An 18,357-nucleotide genomic window follows, 5' to 3' on the forward strand; every position below is an offset into this window, starting at 1 on the left:
CTGCACAGTCATCACACAGAGGCAATAACTCGCAATAAATGAGAGACCTTGGCTGGGTTACTCAGCCCGGCCAGAAAGGAGCAAGTTTGCCAATGTTAAAACGGGAAAGAAAAAACAAAGAAAACACAACCAAAACCAAAACCGTCTTCAAAGGATCTGCAAAATGACTGCCTTGTTTCAAAGGTGACAGCTGGAGGCAGGAGGTGAGGAGGCAGAGATGTGTTGGGCACTGGGATGGGTGAGACACAACGTGGGCATCACCAAAGCGTAGCCAGGGCTGGAAGCTGAGCAGGTGATGGGCTGCTGTCATCCAGCCCAGCAATGGGCTCCTAGCAGTGAGGATCTGTGCATTGCTGGCCTGTCACCACTGCTCTGTAAGCACCACATTGCTTTGCTTTGCTTCTTTCTCCTCTCCCTGCAAATCCAGGCCCCTCCTGCAAGAAAATCTTGGAGACACAAAGCAAAGACACCCAGAGGTGCCGGGCAGCACACACAGCATCCATCCCTTCCCGTTCTCCCACCCATTCAGAAGCTGAATGCCACACTTTGCTTGATTCACTGGAGGTTTTGCAAGCCCCAGGTTTACAATAGCTGTCTCGTAAAGCGTCTGAACCAAGCTGGTGATTTACACACTTTTGTCAGCGACACTGTTTATTTATTTTGTGCGTTGATTTGCCAAATATTTTGTTTCACTTTTCCCACAGTCGCTCAGCCAACGGCGCCAGCAGAGCAAGGAGCAGAAAGGCTCAGCGCTCTCCTTTGGAAAGCCAACTCCTCTCCACCCATGGCCTGCACTCCATCGGTCCTTCTGCCCAAAACCTACAAGTTTGATGTGTTCTGCTTGAAAGAGAGGGGCAAACCCACTCCAAAAGCTCGCACATCCATTTTTCTCTTTGGAAGCAGATGGTGGGGTGGGGCTGGGAGGGAGCGAGCAAATAGAAAAGAATCCAAACGCAGCATCCATAATGCTTCCCCTCTCCCCTTTGTGAGGTGTGGGAGGAGAACATCACCGTCGCTTTCTCCCACCTCAAGCTGAGGTCGTCGCTGTGATTTAGAGGAGCGCGATGCAAATCGTTAATTGGAATGACGAAAACAATCTGCTGGGGGCTGAAATGTATTTGGCTGGGGGGTAACGGGAGCAGAATGCCATGGAGTCCTTTATGCTGCGCAGAGGTTGGGATCCCAGGGCCATAAAGGGGGGTGGAGGTTGAGCTCTTCCCACCGTGCTGAGCATCCTTCCCCAAAACCAGCTCTGTTGTGGGCCGCTTCCTTCAGATAATTGCATCCCCAAAGTCATTATAAGGCACGATCAAGGGGCGGCCTTTCTTGGGTGTTGAGGTGTTGGTTTATGGGACGGAAGCTGAGGTTTGGGAGCAGGAGAAGAGCTGGAGGGATTTAGCAGAAGCCAAGAAGTTGGGGCTGAAGGCAGCGCTGAGGAGCACGGTTTGAGACGGACCCAACAGACCCTATAAAACCACTTTTGTGCCGCACTCAGACAGATTTATGGGACCTCTGGTATTTTGGTAGGCTCGGATGGCGCTCTGAATGCTCAATGTGATTCATTTGTTCCTATCTTCAGCGAATTTGTGCTCATGGTCCAGAGGAGATAAAGGATTGGCACACACACAGACTGCAGGGGTGAGGGAACAGCACTCGCAGCACTCGGGGGATGCAGAGGAGGGATGGTCGCTTGCACAGCCCTATGGTGCGGGATGCAAACCCTGCACCACGGTTAAACTTCACCTGCAGGACTCACGGACACCGCTTGTTTAGGTCCAGCAAGGAAAACAGGCGTGTAAAATGCCCCAGGGGACGGCTAATTTATGGAGGGGGGAAACAATATCCCTCCCTCGGTGCCACTTAACTTTTCATTTTATATTTGCCGTAATTGCAGGCGACATCTGGGAAGGTTGCCCCGCGGTCCCCGGGGGAGGGCAGGGCAGAGGGTCACAGAGCTGCTGGGGCAAAGCACGGCGCGGTGCCCCCCTCCCCTCCACCGGACAGCGCTGCCTGCCATTGTGGGGGCTGGATGGGAATGGGGAGGAAGGGGGGGGGGTGGGTTGGGGGGTGGCTCTGCCAGCCTTCAGATGGGAAAAAAAGGAAATGTCACCAGAATGGGATCGCAGCGCTGGGTGAGGGGGGGTGGGTGGGGGGGTCGGTGCCGTGGGGAGAGCCTGGCGGAGCGGGCAGCTTCCATAGGCTGCTCCCAGCACCCTCCCAGGACAGATCCGGTTCCGTGCACCTTTCCCAGCCCCCCACCCCTCCGTGCCGGGCCGGTTAGCCATTAACCTGCCGTGAGCCCCCGGGCCGGGGGAGGGCGTGCGCGCAGCTCCCGGCCCCACAGCGGCAGCTCCCCCCCCCGCTCCGCTCCCCTACCCCCCTTCTGCCTCCCTTATCAGCAATTCAGATTGCATGCAAATCTCCGGGCTTTCTTACAGGGGCAAGGCAGGGGACAGAGCGTTTCTCCCCGATCGCTGCTTCGGAGGGGGGGGGAAGAGGGGGAGAGAGAGAGAGAGAGAGAGAGGGAGAGATATCTCCTCCTTCTTCTCCACCTCCTCCTCCTCCTCCTCTCGGGATTTTCCTCCCCGCCTCCCTCTCTCTCTCTCTCTCTCTCTTTCTTTCCTCCTTTTCACCTCCTGGAACAAAAGTAGCCCTTCTCTCCGCGCTCGGCCCGACCCGCTTTGTGCAGCGGGGACTCGGGGGGCTGCGGGCGATGGGGGGGTCGGGGGCGGCCGCGATCCTGGCGTTAGGTTTGGCGCTGGGATTGGCCCTGGGAGGGTGGGCGAACTGCCCCGAACGGGAGCTGCAACGCCGGGAGGAGGAGGCCAACGTGGTGCTTACAGGAACGGTGGAGGAAATCATGAACGTGGATCCCGTGCACCACACCTACTCGTGCAAGGTGAGGGGTTTTGCGGGGTGGGGGGTCGTGTGGTGAGGGGGTTTGTCCGTCGTCCTCCCCCCCCCCCCCCCCAAACCCCTCCGACGAAGCTCGGGGGAAAACTTTGGGCTCGTTCGCGTGCGGGAGCATGTGGTTTTTATTGTCTAAATGAGAGCTTTGGGGTGTAATTAGGTATTTTTAGACTGCGGGAGGCTCGCCCCGGCGCGGCCCCGCCAGCTGTTTCGAGGGGAATCACTCAGGGTTGCTTTTTATGGGCATTTCCCTCAGTTCAGCGATGCGGAGCCCTTTCCCAGCTTCGTGCTGCGGGAAGGTGCCGGCGTTGGGAACTCGGCTCCCCGGCTGCTGCTGCAGCATCCCGAGTTCCTCCGGCTCCAGCTATTGTTTAACCACGGCTCTGGCCTCTGGCTATGGTTTTTCCACCGCCCCCCCCCCCCCCAAGCCGAGAGTCGATGAAGTACTGAACAACCTGAAATACCATCCGCCTGCCTGTCAGAAAACGTGCTGCGTGGTTTAACCCTTCCCCGGGCAGGACTTGCCGCTGTGCTGCGTGGTTTTGCTCTCACCTCCCTTTCCCTTTTTGCCATCCTAAAACGTGCTGCGGTTCCACCCCGCAGCCAACCCTATGGGGAGCTTTGGGGCGATGCCCAGCTGCTGGGAGAGCTCCGGGCTGGGTTAACTTCAAAACACGGAATTAGCCTTTATTCTGGAGGACCTCTCGGCTTTAGAAACTAGTTGAAAAGCTTCTCTCTGTCCAGCTGGTGCCTGCTGCTGCTCGCTGCTTTGCTTGCACGGCTCTGCCCCTTGCCACTCTGCTGCAGGGGACAATCTGTATTCCTGTAAATTAGCTCACAACCTTCCCCCCCCCCCCCAGGACCGTATGTTTGCAAAGTGTCTGGCACATCCTGGGTGCTACGTGGAAAATGAATAAGCTGCTGTGAGCAGCTTGGGGCGCATATGGCCGGCTGGCTGCAGCCACCTGATGCTGGGCTGCCATGCATGGAGGCAGGAGGTGCTCAGCTGAGAGGTTGCTCTCCTCCTCCTGCTCTCCAGCAAGGTGTCTGTCTGGTGTGAAATCCGGGCTTGGTCTGGGTGTGGGGAGATTGTTCTGTCTGTGCTCCTGCTCTGCTTTATGGGGGAAAAGCAGAAGGCAGGCGGGGGCTGCGTGGGGAAACCCAGCGCTCAGCATGGGCAGAGGTGGTGTGCCCATCTTCCTGCAGGATGCTGCTGAGCTCTGTGCTGTTAACCCGAGGCTAAGCCTAGGGTTTTGTTGGGGTCACAGCAGTGCCCGAAGGCTGGAGCTCAGCCCCAAATGCCTTTCCTGAAAAAGAAACTGAAAGGAGAAAAGCCTCCTGCCATCTGTGAAGGTGCCCATCCCATCGCGGTGGCAGCGCTCTGCCGGTCGCGCTGTGACGTTGGTGATTTCCTTAAAGCAGTGGTTCCTCACTTAGCGACGGCGTTGCTCATCCCCGTGTCGTGTTTTCATGGTGTGCTCACGAAGCTTTTCCTTACAAGTGCTCTGAAATGGGATTCGGGGTGGCACGAGGAGCTGGCGAATGGATAAATGGCCATCTCTCCAAGCGGTGTGCCTGGGGAGGATGTCACGCTGCTGACTGCTCTTCAGACCCTCAGATTGCCTCCAAATACCGCAGCTATCTGCTGTCAGGTTCTCCTTTATCTGCACGGGAAACACGAGGGCCAGGCGTGCGCTGGGATCCCACTGGGGCTGGGTGGTCTGTGAGCAGCAGGCACAGCCCCGTCAGGCTGCATTAGTGCCTTGTTCTTCCTAGTTAAACTCTAAACCCTCCCAGCTGAAGCCTTTGATATATGAAGATAAGCACATTACAACTCGGAGGAGAAATGTGAGGCTAATGTTAGATAAACACCCCAAAATAGCTACCAGCCATTCAGTTGCTAGCAGAGGAGATTAATAATTAGGAGTTCTGTTAGTCTCCTCTTCCTCCAGCTGAAGCTCGCTAATGTGCCCCTTCACCCAGGGATGGGCTTGGCACGGCAGCAGAGCTTTGCTCCTCGCTGCAGCCACTCACTTCCAGCCTTTGATGTGATGTCTGTGAAGTTTGCTCCCATTTATGGGGTGAGCACGGGTCCTCCACCTGCTATAACTGGAAGTGCTGGGGAGGATGTGGATCCTGTTTGGAACAATGGAGCTTGTCTTTTGGGGGAGGATGGAGGGATGCGGATGGGGTTGGCAGCCTCAGTGCTCTGTTAGCTCCTGCAGAAAGCTGCTCGAGACCCACAGTGGACCTTTCTGCTTTCGACCCAGGACTGGAAGCTCTCTTCCAAGGGCACTTCTCACCTTCCTATCTTCCCTAGGAGCCCTTAGCTGGCATTTCTCACCTTGCACTCGCCTGTGCAGGCGGTCCCCTGCCCTGCTGGGGGATGGACCCCGTGGCAAATTAGAAAATCCTTTGACTCCCTGGTTCTGTACCACGCTCAAAACACACTTGTGCAAAGATCTGCCTGAATAAAGTCTTCCCTGTTCTCACTCCACCTCCCTGCAGCTGCCAGGAGTCTCGTAAAACAGCCTTAATCCACTGTTTTATGTGCTCTTCGGTGAAAGAGTGAGCAGCCTGCCACAGGGAAGGGACCTTCTGGAACCCGGCTCCAGCCTCCTCTCCTCTCTCTCCCTTTTCTTCCCCCATCCTTGATGTAGCCAGTGAGTCACCGGTATAACAAGGTCTTAATTGCGTGTGATGATGAATGGGATGCCCTACAGGTAATCACTCGGGCTTTGGTGCCTTCACATCCATTCATTACAGAGGATGAGGGTGCGGAGAGAGCTGGTGGACTCTGATGTTGCTTGCGAACGCTGCAGCCTGGCTCTGCGAGCTCTGACTACAACAACCTCGCTAATTAACTCCAATTACCATCTGCTTCACAAGAGGGGCTCGGCTTCAGCCCTTCTTCCCCATAGACCTAGCTGCGAAAGCTCCCGGCTGCACGCAGGAGCCTCGGGGCGCGCTCTCCGCCTGCCTCTCTTTTCTTTTCTTTTCTTCCTTTCTTTCCCTTTTTGTTTCCTTCGTGTTCCCCGGGTTTTCGCCCCGGCTGCTTCTTTCTGCACCTCGCCTTGTTGCAGCCTGAGCGTGCCCCGCGGCTGCTGCGGAGGAAGAGGAGGTGGGGCTGGGAGGAAGGTGTCTTGACTTGACTGTGGGGCGAAGAGCAACCACGGGGAGCCGAGCTGCTGCGGGCAGGCAGGAGGGGAGAAGGTGGCTTGCAAGCCTGCAGGAAAGCTGTGCTTCCAGCACCCTGCATCACCCGGGGTGCCATCACTGCAGTTGTCCCTGCATGGGTTCCTTGGAGGCGTGCAATGCAGCAACCCTTCTGCTCCTCGCCTTCTTTCTACAGTTGCTCTCAAGTGCATACCTGTGTGTCTCCTCTGAAGAGGCTGGAGAGTCTCTTTAGCACTCAGCGCCTCCCCTGCCCCGTGTCTGGCATGCCGTGCTGGGCTTGAAGTGCTCTCTGGGCAGCTGGGGAATGTGGGGCCCCGGGGATGCATGGAAGGGAGGTGGTGGCTGTTAGAGCACCTGAAGCTTTCCTACCCATTGGGAATGAATGGGGGCACATCTCTTGGTTGTTAGATCAACCTCTTCCTGCTCAAAACTGCAGGTTTCTGCTCCTGCAAGGAAAACACTCGGGCGTTCCTTATGCTGATCCCTATGGGTGAGGGCTTTAATGGCCTCAAGATGCACCAGGGGAGGTTCAGGTTGGATATTAAGAAGTATTTCTTCTCAGAAAGAGTGGTCAGGCATCAGCACAGGCTGTCTGAGGGTGGGGTGGAGTTACTGTCCCTGGAGGTGTTCAAGAGGTGTGGAGATGTGGCACTGCAGGGACGTGGTCAGTGGGCACGGTGGGGTAGGTTGGACTGTTTGATCTTAGTAGTGTTTTCCAATCTCAGTGGTTGTCTGTGATGACCCTCAAGGGTTTGCTGGGAAGCAGCAGCTTATCTGGAGCCCTGATAAGGGAGGATATTGATACAGCCAGCCCTAAGGGAAGGGAAGGGGCCAGCCCATGGTGTCCTTTGTGCTGGGGTCCTCGGGTGTGTTTGCATTGAGGGTGGGGAAAGTGGAAGGGAGCTGGAGAATCCATAAGGGAGCCATTGGATGATGGAAAGGGTGATGGGTTGGGGGGCTGGGTGTGATTTGGGCGGAAGTAAGATGTGCTTTAGCCTTATCCACGTGTTGATGACATTGGCTCTGCTGGAAGATTCAGCCAGCCTGAATTGTCCCTGAGCATCCCAAGGTGGCGTGGTAAAAACCAACCCAGAAGGTGCCAGCAGTCCCAGGGCAAGATCTCAAATGCTCTTTCTCCCTCTTCTTCAAGGTGAGAGTGTGGCGTTACCTGAAAGGCAAAGACATCGTCACCCACGAGATCCTCCTGGATGGTGGGAACAAAGTGGTCATCGGTGGCTTCGGGGACCCCTTAATCTGTGACAACCAAGTGTCAACTGGGGACACACGGATTTTCTTCGTCAACCCTGCCCCACAGTACATGTGGCCTGCCCACCGCAACGAGCTGATGCTCAACTCCAGCCTGATGCGGATCACGCTGCGCAACCTGGAGGAGGTGGAGCACTGCGTGGAAGGTGAGGCTCTGCTGCAGCCCTCAAACGATGGGTCACGGTGCTGCTGGTGGCCACGTGGATTGGCTGTGCTTGTTCTTGTTGAATGGTAGAATCGTTGGGTTGGAAGGGATCCTTAAAGGTCATTGGGTCCAACTCGTCGCCGTGCGTGGTGTTGGCCTTGTTGCCAGAAGTGCTGCGGCCAAACAAGGTCGATTCACGTTGCTTTTGCTCCAGATTGAATGTCGGTTCTTGGTGCCCTTTGCAAAGGGATGTGAGGAGCCAGCTGCGTTCTCCTGGGGCTGAAGCAAGGTCTCCTTGCCGCTCCATGGTGAAGCCAAGTCATGGCCAAGCTGAGCAATCTGGGGCATGAGTTGTGCTTTGGTATTGTGGTGTGGAATAAGGCTTCCACCGAGAGGGCATGCCCAACAGCATGAAAGCACTTCTACAACGTCTCATCTGCTGGCTTCTCGTTTCCTCCCCTTGTGCTCATCCTGTTCCAGCAATGAGCTCCGGGCTTGGGGGGAACACAGTGCCCCAAAAGCCCTTTGGGGTCCGAGCACGTCCTGCGAGCAGATGAGTAAACAAGGGAAGGAATGCAGGAATTCTGCACGGACAACAAATAAACACAGGCGGTCTCCCTCCTCCTCTCGGGATGTGCAGAGCAGAGGCCATAACCCCTTCCTCCAGCTGTGAATGCACACAGAGGTGAACGACCGAGCTGAGGCTGGGAAGGAGCTGTTTCAGCAGAGGGGCTCCAAGAGGCACTGTCTCAAGTGGCTTTTGCAAGAGGTTGATGTGCTGGAGGCTTTCTAGCCAGAGATGTGTTTAGTATTGCACTTGAAAGGCATCAGCTCTAGTGGAGGGGGTGGGAGGAGAAAGAAGAGCGTGTGTGGTGTGTTGTGTTTTGTTGGTTTCTTTTTTTTGTTAAACCTGAGCAAACTTTTGGAAGAATTTTGCCCTCACCTAGCAGTCTGTGTTCTTTGGCACGCTCTCTTTGCAAACACTGCATGCGCCGCCGTGCTGGGCTGGCTGAGCTCGGTGCTTCCCATTTCTGCTGAAGGATGCTGTCCCTTCAGGCCCCTGGGAGATGAATGATCTGATTTCTCCTCTTAACATTCGACGCCAAATTTATCTGGGACCAGTGCCTGCTTCCTCCTTCCGTGGGGGGAAGGCTCTGAGTTGCTCCTCATCGACGTGGTGCTGGTTGCATCCCCATCGTGGAGGCACATCCCTCAGCCTTTCTTATAGGATGCGGGGCTGCCCATTCCCTGCAGCCATGCAGGTGTCCCAGATTGATCTGTCTGTCTACACCATGTCCTCTGATGCAACACCTCAGGAAGAATTTGCTCCATGACCTGTTGTGCAAGTGGGCTGAAGGTGCCAGAGCTGCTTGTTTGAACTTTCTCCTTGCTGTGTGCTGAAATGACCGGTCCGTGGTGTGAGAGGTGGGTTTGTCCTTCCTCCCTGTGATGCTGACAAACTGTCCTGCTGAGAGGCCGAAATTCCTCCTGGGAATCCCCTTCTCTCTGAAGATGGCCCGACATTTTGCTTCCTTTAATTAAGGATGATGGCTCAGTGGGATGCTGTGGTAAGGGGATGGGTGAGGGCTGTGGGCATCTCACTGTGCCTGTTGAACCCAGCATGGTGGAGATCTGCTCAAAGTGCTGGTGGGAAGGGGGCAACCCCAAGGCAACCTGGAGCTACTGATGGCTCAGGTTGGTCGAGATGGGTCGCATGAGAGGAGACGCAGCAATTTTTGTGTTTCAGTGCTTCAGTGAAGCCACTGTTCTGGTCAGACCCATTCTCCAAGTCTTGGTCATTGCATGGGTGCCAGCAGCTTGGCTGTGGACAGCCTAGGACAGATCAACCCTTGCAAAAACTTGGTTTTCTGCAAGCTGTACCCAAACCTATGACCTCTCTTGGTCTGTGAAAATTCTTCTTGACTAGATAGGTGCAAAACCAGCCATGAGAACCTGTTCCCATCACCCTTGGAACCATCTCAGAGCTCTCAAGCTGAGGATTTAGCTCCGGGACTTGTTTCCCATCAGCTCCCCACAGGAAGGTTCAAAGCAACGCTGCTCTGAGTCAAAAAAACAAACCTGGGAGTGCTTTTGCAGAAAGAATTGGAGGAATGGCGGCAGCTGAACGGAAAAAACACAAATGTTTTGAGAATCTTCATCTCCTGTTGCTTCAGCCTGGAAAAATCCTCGAGATCAAAATCTTGCTTAAAGCCTTAAAAAGGGGAGTTCAAACCGGGGCACCTCTGGGCTGCAGCTCAGGTTGGAGTTAAGGCAGTGCCGTGCCGTGCGTTGCTTTGATCGCAGCTCAGCGCTGAGAAAATGAAGATCGGTGTGCACGGTGTGGGAGGGGTGGTGCTGACTCCACGCTGAGCTGTCTGGGTGGAAGGAAGTGCAGATTAAAGCCGTGTTAGGGCCCTGGTTAATGAGAACCCAGGGCTGCTTTTTAAACAGCGCCTTGCTCGCGGCGCGGTTTGCATGAACCTGGGTGCAATTGCCCCGGTGAGGATTGTTTTGTTCGGAGCGCTGGGTGGACCTTGAACCTCCTGGGAAAAGCCACGTGTGACGCGGTGTGGGGTGGAAGCTGATAGCCTTGGAGCCCACGTGGCTGCAGGAGGACGTCCCATCCCTGGTTCCAGGCGGCACATGGGGTGAGAAACTCCTTGCATTGAGCCTCAGAGGTGAGAAAAGGGGCCACAAAGTGGGGTTTTGTTTGAGCCTCGTGGTTGGGGTGGATCCATCCCTTGTGGTGAGGCAGCCTGTTGGTGATTCTGGGCCTCCCAACGGGAGATATCCCAGCGATGGGCAATGCTGTGCCTCCCAATGGGAGATATCCCAGTGATGGGCAATGCTGTGCCTCCCAATGGGAGATATCCCAGCGATGGGCAGTGCTGTGCCTCCCAGCAGGAGATATCCCAGCAATGGGTGATGCTGTGCCTCCCAATGGGAGATATCCCAGTGATGGGCAATGCTGTGCCTCCCAATGGGAGATATCCCAGCGATGGGCAATGCTGTGCCTCCCAATGGGAGATATCCCAGTGATGGGCAATGCTGTGCCTCCCAATGGGAGATATCCCAGCGATGGGCAGTGCTGTGCCTCCAAATGGGAGATATCCCAGTGATGGGCAATGCTGTGCCTCCAAATGGGAGATATCCCAGTGATGGGCAATGCTGTGCCTCCCAATGGGAGATATCCCAGTGATGGGCAATGCTGTGCCTCCCAATGGGAGATATCCCAGTGATGGGCAATGCTGTGCCTCCCAATGGGAGATATCCCAGTGATGGGCAATGCTGGGCCTCCCAATGGGAGATATCCCAGCGATGGGCAATGCTGCAACAGGAGATATCCCAACAGTGGATGATGCTGGGCCTCACAATGGGAGATATCTCACCAATGGGCAATGCTGGGCCTCCCAATAGGAGAAATCCCAATGATGGGCGATGCTGGGCCTCCCAATAGGAGTTATCCCAGCACTGGTGACCCTCAGTGTATCCCACATCCCACCTGGGTGTCCCAGTGCTGCTGTGTGGTATCTATGGGTGCATCCCTCTGTTTTTCCCCCCCATGCAGATGCTTGTAATCACACTGGCTGCTCTGGCACACGTTCAAGATTGCAGCGTGCTGCAGATGCTCCATATGTTTAAAAATGTCACTTAGCTCTTATTAAAATTCTTATTATAGCCAGGCCAGAACTCTCCCGACTTTTCATCTCTGTGGCAACCCCATTAATTACTCCCATTGAAGAACTGCATCCAGACTCAGCTCTCGCATGTTTTCACCCTGGGATAACTCATTTTTGCTTTCCTTCCCCTCTGTGTTCCTGTAATGTACTTTTTCCCCCATGTGCTTTATGGGCTGGAATCCCACCATGGGCTGGGGGGACCCTCAGCCTGCATGGATTTCTTCTCCTCTTCTCCAGCCTTCTTCTCTCCATGGCAAATCCCACAGTTGCTGCGATTCTCCTCCACTTTGTTCTGTGCTCAGAGGTTTCTGCTGGGCTTGGGAGCAGGGCTGCTTGGAAAACCCCTCTCAAAGCGACATTGCCCACTCCGTTTTGTCATCTTTCTGCTCCCTCCTATTCTGCCCTCCCTTTCTTTTTTAGCTCCGCAGAACTGAGACGTTTTGTTCTTGTAAAGCAGCCCATGCAAAATTCCCTTTTCAGGATCCTTCCAGGGGCTGTAAGCAGTGCACAGTGGGGAACTGTTGGCACGGCTCTGCGTTAGGTGATGCGGGCTGTGGTCTCTTCCCATGCTCTGGTCTCATTGCAGCACTTCCCCACCCTGTGCCTATTTCTTTTCAATCCATCCCTGGCACTGTTTGTGCAAGGAGGGAGCAGGGAGGCTCGGTGTGTGGGTTTGTGTTCTTTTTTTTTTTTTTTCCTCTCTTCTTGGCTTTGTTTTGAATTGAAGATAACGAGAACAGCATCAACACCTCCATCTCGGGGCGAGGAAGTTCTCCAGCAGCTGTTAAGAGTGCAGGAAACAGAGAGGGGAGAACACAGCGCTGCAAAACAGTGGGGCTCCTGCTGACCCCTGGAGAGGGGACAGCAGGATGGGCTGAGTCCTGGTGATGGGAACATATGGAGCACGATGCTGTCCCAATGCCTAAGAACAGGGCGCTGCGTGATAGTAAGGCGAAACATCCCTTGGGTTTATGGCAGTAGCCAAGGGAGTCCATTTGTTTAGCAAATTCCAATGGAATTTTAATCTGGTGTGGGAGGCTACTGCTCTGGGAAGGCTCCGGCCCTGCTCTGAGCACGTCCTGCTGCATTGCTCTGCGGGTGTCTGGGCAGCAGCATCTTCCTTCTGCGCTTTGGGCCCTGGCTGTGTGCTCCTGGTGCTGTGCCATGCTTCGGAGTGGTTTGCTGCTTCCTACAGCTGGGAGCAGTTCCCTTGGGGTCCAGGCAAATCACCCCTTCCTGCACTTCCAGCCCCCTGGAATCTCTTTCTTTGATTAGTAAAAGAAACGGGGCCAGAGTGCTTTCAATAATTTATACCTAATTCAGCTGATTTCAGTCTGGCTGCAGCGCAGCCTACAGAAGCAATTCTTTTAATTTGCTCCTAATTCTTACTCCCTGTGTGTCCTGTAGCTGCCTGGCTCCTGCTCACCCACCTTGCAGACCATGGCAAACCTTACCAGCACGGTGAGGTGGGCACAGCCTGAACCCATTTCCTCTTCCCACCTTTTCGATGCTTCTACTCTTTCTCCCCATTTTTCTCCCTGGATGTGGAGGTTGGGAATGAACTGCACTCCCCAGAGGATGCAATGCTGTCCTGATGGGCTCTGAGTGTGCTTTCTCTCTGATGTTGGAGGGCTGCTCTCTGGTTTGCAGGGATGTCAATTAGCTGAAGTGAGTGGAGGGCTGGCTGTGCCAAAGCCTCGTTGATTTGTGGGTGATAACCAATTAAAGCAAGGGGAACAGAGATGCTGAGGGGCAGATTTCTCTCAGTCAGAGCATGGCTAGAGCGAGTTCACACCACCTAGCATCAATCCTGCAGTGCAGTTCATCCCTTCTGGTTCTCAGCCCCTTATGGGCCAGGATGTCCTGCAGCATCCTGGTACCCCCAGCACTCTGAACCCCTAGCCTGCAGAGCAGCATCCCTGGGGGTGTGGGTTTAGGCACAGCGCTGCCTGCCAGCTCCATCCTCCTGCCAAGCTGTGATTGCCTTGGCTTTGGCACTGCACTCTGCAGCCAAGAAGTGCCCTATCTCCCTCTGTTTCTGGGATAAAATCCATGCTCTGGGGCCTGGAGTGCAGGTACCTCTGTAAAATCAAGGGATGGCTGCTCCACTGGGGAAGCACTGGTGTGTGGGACGGGATAGAAGAGATCTGGATGGGCACCCTGAATGCCTTCCTGCTTGCAGCACCTCACCCTGCTGTGGGCTGCTTGCAATCCATTGGGCTGATCCTGCAGGCTGCAGCACAGCCAGTTGATCACGGGCTGCAGAGAGCGTTTCTACCAACCACTGTTGTCAAAACACCTCCAGAGCTGCACTTTGCAAAAGGTGTCCCAGGGTTACCTTTCGGAGTTGGTAACTGTGCTTCCCCAGGTGAGCAATCTCCCCGTCCCCCATTTAACAAACAGCCCCTATTCGCATGGCTCAGGGAGCAGCTGGCAGGGATGGGCACTGAAATTGAATCGGTGCTCTGGAGCTGCCAGCTTTGTGCTGTCCCAAGGATGGCAAAGCCTGGGAGCTGCCTCAGGGCACTGCGGCGTGTGGGGAATGGGGCTTTCTGTGCCCCTTCCTGTGGCACCTCTGTCCCAAAGCTGTCCCCTGGGTGCCTCCCCGCCCTCCCCCCCCCTTACACCTTTCTGCTCAATAAACCTTAATCCTCTCCCAGCCCTGGGCGGGCGGCCAGGGCCGGCATTCCGCTCATAGCTCAGCCAGGTACGCCCGGATAAGCTGCTGGGTGCGGGGGGAGCAGCATAGGGATGGGGGCTTGGGAGCGTGTGGGGTCAGTGCCATGGGCCTGTGGTGCTGGGGGACAGTGGCAGAGTGGGGTGGTGGCTGTGAGTCCTCCGCTGGGTCCCTCCAGAGCTCAGTCTTTATGGTGGGGGTCTTGGGGCAAAACCACTACCCTGACCTTTGGGTGCTGGGGGTAAGAGGGTGGCTTGACCCTGTAGTGGCTTCTGACACTGTAGGGTCAGAACTGAGTTCTTGGTTGTTGCCCGTGCAAATGGTGTCGGTTGGGCTGTAGGAGCAATTTGGGTTTGGTGAGAGGCTGCATTTGGGGCAGCCATGCTCTCGGGGAGTTATTTCTCTGTTTAATGTATCCATCTCCTGCTTCTCGCAGCCTCCCTTGTAGCGCTGGGCTGCCTGTTTATGCAGCAATAAAATCCCTGAGCAAATTGTTTGAACTGATGCTGTTTATCTAAGAGATAAAGTGGGATCAGCGGCAGCGCCTGGCAGCAGTGCAGGGAGGCTCGGCCCTGGGGAGCAGCTCCAGCCCCATGAAGGTGAGCATCCCGTCCCCGCTATTCCCAGCACCGCTGCATTCCTGGGCAGTGAGGTTGCCTGAAAGCAATGGCACGGGGACACTTTGTCACCCGGTGACGTAGCCCTGGCCAGGGAGAGACCTCTCCCCATAGGTTGCATCGGTTCTCCGGGGCGTGTTCCTGTGCCCTTTGGGTAAGTCCCCATCCTGGGTGCCAAATTCCTGCATGGGGGATGCATGGGATGGGGGAGGGAAATGTCTGCTTGCTGTATGGAGACACTGAAGTTTGGAGAGCTGGTGTCCAGACCCGGGGGAGGTGTGCTTGTGTTGGAGGCGAGCTCAGCCCTTGATCAGCTCTGACACTCCTTAAACATCTGCTGCGGGCAGCAGGATGCAACCCAGGCAGACTTTGGTCTTCCAGCCTCGTTCCCTAAGGCTTGCAGGGGGAAATTAAGCAGCAGCACCCGCATTTGGGTGCTCCGTGCGTGGTGGGAGGTGGGCACAAAGCTGGGTTCTTGCAAATATCCCCATTCTCATCCTTTTGGGATATGCTGGTGTGCAGTGGGGAGTGCGACGGCTGCACGCCCGCCTGTGCTTGCATGCTTCCTTCTTTGCAGGGTGGGTGCATGGCTTCCCCAGCACGGGGCTGGGCAGGCTGCTGTGCTGCACCAACTTGCCTGAGAAGCTGCTTTTATTATTATTATTATTATTATTTTTATTCTTTTTCCTTTTTTTTTTTTTCTTTTTTCTTTCTTCCTTTTCCCCCTTTCAGTTGTGCCTATGCTGCCTGGTGTTGCTGGCTGTAGGCACAGCGGTTGGGCAGGATGAGGCTGGCTGCAAGAGCCTTTGTCAAAGCAGATGGGGAGATGTTGGGAAGCTTCATCCCTGCAGAGGAAATGGGGAGGGAAGGGCCAAATAGCAAACGTGCATCTGTGCCTGGTCTCCTGCTGAGCACTGCCAGCCCCGCTCTGCCTCTGCCAATCTGTTCCCCCCAGAAGCATGGGCTGCACCTTGAGCTGTAGCTTGATTGCAACACTCCTTTTTGGCCAAGATAGGAGCTACCAACGCATGGTGCAGAGCCATGGATCAGAACCAAACCCCTCACTGCCAGCTGTTGGTTTGCATTCTCCTTGATAGGTGCGGAGTGCCCCAGGGCTGTTGGGTGCTCAGGTAGGTGCAGAGCCGTCCTGCCAAGGAGGACAAAGCAGAATGCAGCAGGAGGATGGATTGCTTGGACCCCAACTCACAGAGGGGAAGGGGGGGGGGGGGTATGAGGAATGCACCCAGGGCAAGTGCAGCTCCTCCTCCTCCTCCGTGTGCTGTATGCTCTCCCATTTTGCAACCTGCCATGGCACGCGCCGTGGTCAGGTGTCTGCCGTGTGGCGGAGCGCTGCCAGGCTGGAATGCCAGCAATGCATCCCCGCGTGCAGCAGGAGCGCTCGGACACCGCCGGAGCACGTCTGGGAGGGTGGGGAAGGGCCACGAAGGCAGCACCTCTCCGTGAGGGTGTGGGGAAGGCTGCTGGGGAGCAGCTGCCCGCCCCGCTGTGCTGCTTGTGGGAACTTGCGCTGGGGTTGCGAAGCGTTCGGGCTTTGCAGTGGAGAAGGATAGGATGAGGGTTCTTGAGCAGGATTGCAGCAGTGCCGTGGAAAATTCAACTCTGCCGTCCTGATTCTGCTGGTTTAGAGTTCCTGTTCCCTCCCCTTGCAGCTTGTTGTTCACGTGAAAGGGTTTTAATCTCTTTCTAGTGTTATTTTCCACTGGTAACCAGGTGAGATAGCACCAGGCACAGCACTTCTCTGCACCCCAGCTTCCTGCCCAGATAAAATGCCTCATCCCATCCAAAAAAGTTTTTTTCCACTTGAGGGAGTGCTGGGCTACCCTGTAAATCCGTGCTCGCTTCATGCCTGCATGTTGCTGGCTCTTGTGCAGCATCAGGAGCTAATTCCCGTGATGCGCTCCTGGGCAGCAAAGTTATTCTTAGAGGACAGATGCTGGGATACCATTTGGCTTCTTGCAGCCCTATTGCTGGGGTTCCCCAGCACACCCTGGGCACCTAGACCCTCAAACAAGCCCTGTGTTGCTGAGGGGAAGCAAGCAGTACAGCTGGGATGTTTTCCCTTGGAGGATGCCAAGGGATGCTGCATGTCCCCAGGGGCATTTCCACGCAAGCAGTTTTCTGATGCCAGCTCTGCTCACAGCTCATCCTCTGGGGATGCACTGCTGGGACTGAATCTTGGAGGTTTGGCAGCTCAGGTGCTTGCCTTGGGATGGATGCAGTGCTGGTGGCTTCCCTGAGTGTTGTGGTTGCTGCTGGGAGATGGAGCCCAGCTTTTTCAGCTCCTGTGCTGGTTTGTTGTTGTTTCTGCTTTTTGGAAACCATGTGAGCAGTGGTGCTGGATTCCAGATGGCATTTTCAAACTGGGGCAGCCTGTCCCACCCATCTGTAACGTGCTGGTGTGGTGCCATAAAGGGCAGCAGTGGAAAACATCATCTGCGTGGTGATTCCATGGACCACATGCCATCCCTTCCGTGGAAATGAAATTCTTTCCCTCTTTATCTCCAGGATGTATCCTGTTGTGAAGTTTGTTGGTTTTCTTTTATCTCCCATAGTCCATCTTTGCTGTGGAGCTGCGCAGTGGAACATCAAAGCTTCTCCCACCCATTTTTAGATGGGGATGTACACATCAGAGCTGAGCCCAGGGGCTGCACCCATGCATATCATGGCAGGGGCACCCTGCTCTTGGATACAGCACCAAGATGTGCTGCCTGCTCAGTGCTGCTTTGCTGGCAGTGCCATTGGTGTGAGCCTGGGGTGTTCTGTTTAAATAACAGCACTGGGACCTCTCGTTGTAGAAGTGTGTTTGCAGGCTGCCTACGTGCAGCACAGCTCAGCAGCTGGCGGGTAACTGCAGTGCTGGAGGTCTGGCGATGCTCAGAGTGTGATGTGCAGAGCTCTGGGGCTGCATTGGGTGCTCACAGCCTCTCTGCCCTGTTCCAAACACCCTCACTGCTGGTTGATGTGCCTCATGCTCATGAGAAACCTCGCTAGCCGCGCTCAGGGCTGTTGGCTGGAACCCAGTTCCCAGGCACCGAAACAGGAGGGAATCTAAAGAAACCCGGGCTGGGATTGTTTTTCTAGACTGATAATTCCTCCCAGACAGCTCTGTTAGACTCCTAGCCAGCTGGACTTGCACTTTCTTTGCTCAAGGGAATCTCTTCTAAACTGCACAGCGCTGCTGCAAGCGGTGCTTCTGCAGACGCCCTGCAGATCTGCATGTTGGTAGCGGGGATGCAGCTGGGGGCTCTGCTTACAACATCTGCACTGAGATGCAGAAGGAACAGGGCAGGATGGTGGCAGAAGCTGTGCCATGCCCAGCCCAGGCGTGGGAACCCTTGGAACAGTCCCCGGAAATCCCATATTCTCCTGCAGGCGGATGATGGGAAGCGGCAGCGTGGGCTGCAGCTCTGCCCTGTGAACCCAAGCAGTGAGTGCAGGCCCTGGGGAGCCCTCAGCCACTTTCTCAGTAAGGGAAAGTATTGCTCTGGCCTTCTCCTACTGCCCTAGCAGGGTCCGGCTCCTTCACGCCTATGCACTCAGATGCTCCCTACCCCGTCCTGCTTGGTGACCCCATCACAGCTGATGTTTACAGGAGGACAGGGTTGAAAGGAACTGGCACTTGCTTGAAGCCTGCCTCAGATTAAAGGCTTTCCTTTCACGCTGAATCTGGCGTGTCTTATGTGTTAGCATGGTGCATTTTTGCTCTGGAGCAGGGCTGGAAACAGGAATGCTGTCCTGTGAGAGGAGCTGTGCCCGTAGACACCACAGAATCATTGAATCGATGATTAGTGCCATAGAAGCGTGATGGGATGGGAGACGTGGGCATCTCTTGGTTCCGCAGTGTGGAAGTTTGGGAGCTGCCTG

General features: G+C 55.3%; 1 protein-coding gene across 1 annotated transcript in view; it reads left to right on the forward strand.

Annotated features, from left to right (window-relative positions):
• Window positions 1-2,713: 2,713 nt before the first annotated feature.
• Window positions 2,714-18,357, forward strand: part of AGRN (agrin) — a gene marked incomplete at both ends in the record, with an annotated part of 60,976 nt that continues 45,332 nt past the window's right edge. Inside the window, 2 exons of the mRNA XM_079545478.1 lie at window positions 2,714-2,899; window positions 7,238-7,499. Of these exons, the coding sequence (XP_079401604.1) occupies window positions 2,714-2,899; window positions 7,238-7,499 (448 nt within the window). The remainder of the gene's footprint in view (window positions 2,900-7,237; window positions 7,500-18,357) is intronic.

This window comes from Tetrao urogallus (assembly GCF_951394365.1).
Source record: "Tetrao urogallus genome assembly, chromosome: 21".
Lineage (NCBI taxonomy): Eukaryota > Metazoa > Chordata > Aves > Galliformes > Phasianidae > Tetrao > Tetrao urogallus.